This window comes from Penaeus monodon, chromosome 6 (genome assembly GCF_015228065.2).
Source record: "Penaeus monodon isolate SGIC_2016 chromosome 6, NSTDA_Pmon_1, whole genome shotgun sequence".
Classification (NCBI taxonomy): domain Eukaryota; kingdom Metazoa; phylum Arthropoda; class Malacostraca; order Decapoda; family Penaeidae; genus Penaeus; species Penaeus monodon.
Window position 1 is genome coordinate 26,876,556 of NC_051391.1, and position 5,139 is coordinate 26,881,694.

At 40.2% G+C, this 5,139-nt stretch overlaps 1 protein-coding gene across 1 annotated transcript in view; it reads left to right on the top strand.

Annotated features, from left to right (window-relative positions):
- The window catches only part of LOC119574360 (serine-rich adhesin for platelets-like), a gene marked incomplete in the record, with an annotated part of 179,217 nt that overhangs the window by 136,032 nt on the left and 38,046 nt on the right, over window positions 1–5,139 (top strand). Inside the window, 1 exon segment of the mRNA XM_037921566.1 lies at window positions 1–4,447. This exon segment is cut by the window's left edge and continues 513 nt beyond it. Within this exon segment, the coding sequence (XP_037777494.1) occupies window positions 1–4,447 (4,447 nt within the window).

The window sequence follows — 5,139 nt, forward strand, 5'->3', positions numbered from 1 at the left end:
AAGTGATTCAGACAATGCTAGTCAACGAAATTCTTTAGCATTTGAACCTGTTAAGAAACCTCTTGCACAAGAGAAATCTTATTCTAGTGAAGGTAATATCAGGGAAGCTCTCAGGGATGATAAGTTTATGGGAGAAATAGAAAGATTGCAAGCTGAACATAGATACTCAATTATCACAGAAGCAAGCAGAGAAAATGCATCATCAATAGAATATAGAAATCATGACTTTGGCTTTGATAAAACACTAAATGATTCAGATACAGTTGAGAACTCTGAAGATGGATCTACAGACAAGCTGGCAACAAGTGTTGAATCAGATAATTCAAATAATTTTAATAACAGACACCAAAGTGAAGCCGATCCTTTTTTAGGTGAAGTTATCTCCTCTGAAGATACAGAGGAGAAGATAGGATTAAGTAAAGAAGCAGAGGAAAGTCACTCTTCAGAAGTGTATGATGCCTCACCAGAGCAAAAGCCACTGCCAGCCTCTCCAGATTGTGTTGTCTCTTCACGTGAACCTAAACCAGTGGCACTACCTGACATTGTAGTCCATGATGCCTCTGTAAAACTAAGCACACCAAGTCCACCCCCAGTGGAAAGCCCACCAAAAGTTATGAATAGCAACCAACCAAGAGAGTTTCGCTTTGTATTCGATGAAGAGGAAAATGCTATTTCATGTGCATCAGATCCTACTTATGAAAATAATGGTGATGCCCAGACACAGAAGGATTCTGTGGTTTTCAGTGACAATATTAAAAAGGTTGAAGTGAATGATATGGATAATGGCTGGATGTTGGAAAAAATTAGGACTGACAACCAAAGGGATGAGGACAGCAGCAATAAGGATCCTGCCTTGAACAGTCAGAGATCAGCAGTCCAAACTGGGGAGGTATCCTGTAGATCTGCAGAATTAAACAAGTTTCTTGATTATGTACAGGAAAAGTCCAGACAGAGATTGACCAGCACACCACTGAAAAAGGATGAAGATGACACTGGAGAGAGGGGGACAGGGGATGAAAAGATGGGTTCTTCGCCATTTACAGATGGGTTCAGTGTCCATGATACAAGTTATGAAGGAGATCAAGAAATGTCTAGCAGTGTAATTGCTGTTGACAAGGATAATACTGATGTCAAGCAACGGTTAGTATTTGGATTTAACAAGGATGAAATGAAGGATGCTGACAATGAACAGAAAAATGACCATTCCTGTAATGAGAGAAAGGATAAAAAAACAGCACCTGAAATTCCCAGCTATAAACCAGAAGAAATTGTTGAAGGAGAAGAGGTAGTTATAGGAGCTTTGGAACACTATTCTTTAGAACTATACAGGGCCATCAAATCCCCTGAATCCACTGAATGTAAAGAAGAAAACACCCAGCCATCAGCTGTTCCAAGAGAAGTTCACCCAGCAGACAACAAGAATAATGAGAAAGACTTGGCTGGGATTGAATTTGATTTAGAACAATGGGATAGATTCCTAGGTAGTACAATGAATGAAGATTTAGTGAACTCAGATACAGTTTTCAAGGAAATTTCAAATGATAAAACAAATATAAAGAGTGACATAGCAAGTGATATATTAGGAAGCACATTTGATAGGAGTGAAAATGTGATAGTGAACAAAGCAGAATATCCTGGTCTCTCAGATTTAAGACAGGATCTCAGTAGTACATTTGAGCATAGTACATGTAATGAGATTTCTGACATTATGAAGCACAATGAAAGTGAAATATCAGATGTTGATTCTCATCGTCCAAAGGTTGATACGGACATATTTTTCAGTTCAGATTCAAGCTCATCTCTTACGAAACACTCTGATGCTTTGGTACAAAAGGTTTCCTCAGAATTTCATGAACCATTTCGCACTGCCAGCATGGAATCCTCTTTATGTGACAGGAACCAGATTATGAAGTTTAGTGATGAATCTTACCTAACTGCCGAATCCAGACCAGTGACAAGAGAACTGTATACGTCAGCTGAAGTGTCTGATCTCTACAAAACTGCAACTCTGCTTTCTGATGAGGAACTAAAGCAAACTCCTTTCCCAGATGTAAACTCATTGAACCAAAGAGAGTGGAGTTCTTCAGAAGGCAGTAAGATTGATGAAACCTGTTCTGTTGGCAATTCATATGTTATTATTGACACCCCCTCAGATTCTTATACCTATAAGAGGGAAGATTCAGTTGACTGCACATTTGAGGTAATGGACCATAATGAGATTAATCAATTAGTAAAACAAAGTAAAGACATAAAGGAAACATTTGGCAGAGAATGTGAAATAGCAGATTCATCAACAGTTTCATCATGCCAGTTGCCTGAAATTCAGAGCTCTGATGAGAAAAGTGTTGTCAGATCAGATACGAGTGATTCAGTTCATGACTTCATTGTAGAAAAAGACAAGGCAATACACAATGATGGAAAAATAAAAACAGGACTTGGATTCCAGATATCATCTGCAGAAGAAAAGGGGCTCGGTGCAAAATCTGCCACAACAGACTTAGAAAACCATAAATTAGTAAACCTAAATGGTGATGTGCTTAAACTCAAAACTTTTGATTTAGATTCTGAAGTGAATTTAATTAAAGAAGAGGATGACCTTTCGCCAAGTGCTTACCAATATAGGATAAGAGGTGATGACTGTTGGTCATCACAAGAGAGTCAAGATTCTGCAGTAGAGAATGATGAAGCAGAAAATGGGGACTTCTGGCAGCAGCAGATGGTTGCCTGGCAAGAGGCAGCATTTCAGACAAGGCAGCTGCTCCAAGAAGCAGCTGATGGCAATAGTACCTTTGATGGAAAACTCAAAGGTTCACAGGAAGATCTGGAAGCAAGCCCTCGCAGTGACACGTCTTCCACCAAGAGTCCTTACTCCTCAACTGATTTGCTAAATCTTGATGATGAGGGAACATACGTTTCATACAACACAACAGATGATGAGGAGGTACTTGGATACAAACCAGAAGACATAAATGCTCTCAGGGCTGAGTTGAACTTGAAGCTCGGTGGTGTGCAGGAAAAGGAGGAAATGGAACCTGAAGAACCTGATGATATCCCATCTGGGGAACGTGACAATGTTGTTATCAACTACAGAGGTATCATCACCACCACTTTATCTCCTATAAAAGAAGAGAGCTTCCTTGAGGACTATGATTCACCAGCAAGAAGACTCAGCAATAAGAGCATCACAGAAGATCCTAGCATTGAGTTCCATGAATCAGTTTCAGAAAGTTTATGTTTGGATGGTTCCAAAAAATTAGATGGCACTTTTGTTATACATGAAGCTGTCAGTGAAGAGACAGTAAATAAAATGGAGCCTGGATTAAGTGAGCTAGCTTTCTCTGGGGATTTTGAGGATGGTATTATAGTTGCAGAAGAGGAATCAAAGGACAAATCCAAAACCCTTGATTCCTCTTCTGATACTGTTGATAGATTACATATTAGTAGTTCTCTAGATATTTGTAGTCAAGCAAAGGTTGATAGTTTAACAGAAAATATACATGATAGTTTGATATTAGAAGACCTAGAAGAGGAGTCTGGTCCGTCTTCTATACAAATATACAATTCAAAAAATGATGGTGATGGTGAAGATGTTCTGGTGGTTGACACAGAAACAAATCAGGCTACAATAGTTGAAGGTGGAAAGCCTAGAAGTCATCTTGCCTTCATAATTGACCAAGTGGAGGAGCCAGAAGTAACAGACATTCAGATTTTTGCCTATGAAGATTCTGATGATGTTGCTCCAGAGTCTATTCCATCTATTGGGGGTTCAAGGTTTGATGAAATGCGGTATCGTGAGAAGTGTTTAAGAGAGGATCAGTCTACTGATAAGCCTACTGATATTGTTGAGGGAGGTACATTTGAAATTGACACAGAATCTAAACCTGAAATTGCATTCGTCTTGACAGGAACATTAGGATCTGAGGAAAATCTTGAGAGAAGAAAAGAACCAAATGAACTTGAGAATTCTCCTCAGGGAATTCTGGTTCCTCACTACCATTCATATTTTACATCTGCACTAAGCAGCATATCGCATCCTAATGCCAGCATTGAGGACCCACCCCTTTTTGAACAAGTGGAACACATCTCACTTCCTTATGATGTCAATTACCCAGCTGCTGGTGAAAATGTAGATTTCAGTGACAAGGAAGAGGAGGATTCAAGACCTAGTGGAGTCTCTGGAAAGGAGATAAACAGCAACAAAGCTAAAGAGGAAGAAGAGGCAGAAGCGCCCATTAAACTGAGCTTCCTTGGACGCCTCTATTCAGATGAGTCAGAAGAGAGCAACGAGAAGAATATAAAGTCACACAAAGCAAGAGAAGCCACTCTTCTCTCAGACTCCGAGAGTGAGGAGGAGGCTGAGCAGCCAGTAGCACGCCCCAAGACTCCGGAGCCAGGGGACCTCAACCAGATGACATCAGCAGAAATGTTAGCCTCCAAAAAGTATCAGGTTAGGAATCCAAGAATCATTATGAGAAATTTGTCATTGAAATGTGATTCGTATTTTACCATTTTTCCATTCTTATAACGTTTTTCCTTCTGTAAACCAGTAAGTGATCATTTTCTTTTCTTCCTCAATTTTCTATTAGAGAGAGAGAGAGAGAGAGAGAGAGAGAGAGAGAGAGAGAGAGAGAGAGAGAGAGAGAGATAGAAAAGAGAGAGAGAGTGAGAGACAGATATAGAAAAGGGAGAGAGAGTGAGAGAGAGAGAGATAGGAAAGAGAGAGAGAGAGAGAGATAGGAAAGAGAGAGAGAGAGAGAGAGAGAGAGAGATAGGAAAGAGAGAGAGATAGGAGAGAGAAAAGAGAGAGAAAGGAGAGAGAGAGAGAGAGAGAGAGAGAGAGAGAGAGAGAGAGAGAGAGAGAGAGGAAAGAGAGAGAGAGAGCGAGAGACAGAGAGAGATAGAAGAGAGAGAGAGAGTGAGAGACAGAGAGAGATAGGAAAGAGAGAGAGAGAGAGAGAGAGAGAGAGAGAGAGAGAGAGAGAGAAGAGAGAGATAGGAAAGAGAGAGAGAGTGAGAGACAGAGATATAGGAAAGGAGATAGAGAGACAGAGAGAGAGAGAGAAGAGATAGGAAAGAGAGAGAGAAATAGGGAAGAGGGAGAAGAGAGAAATGGAGGGGGAGAGGAGAGAATAGGAGAGA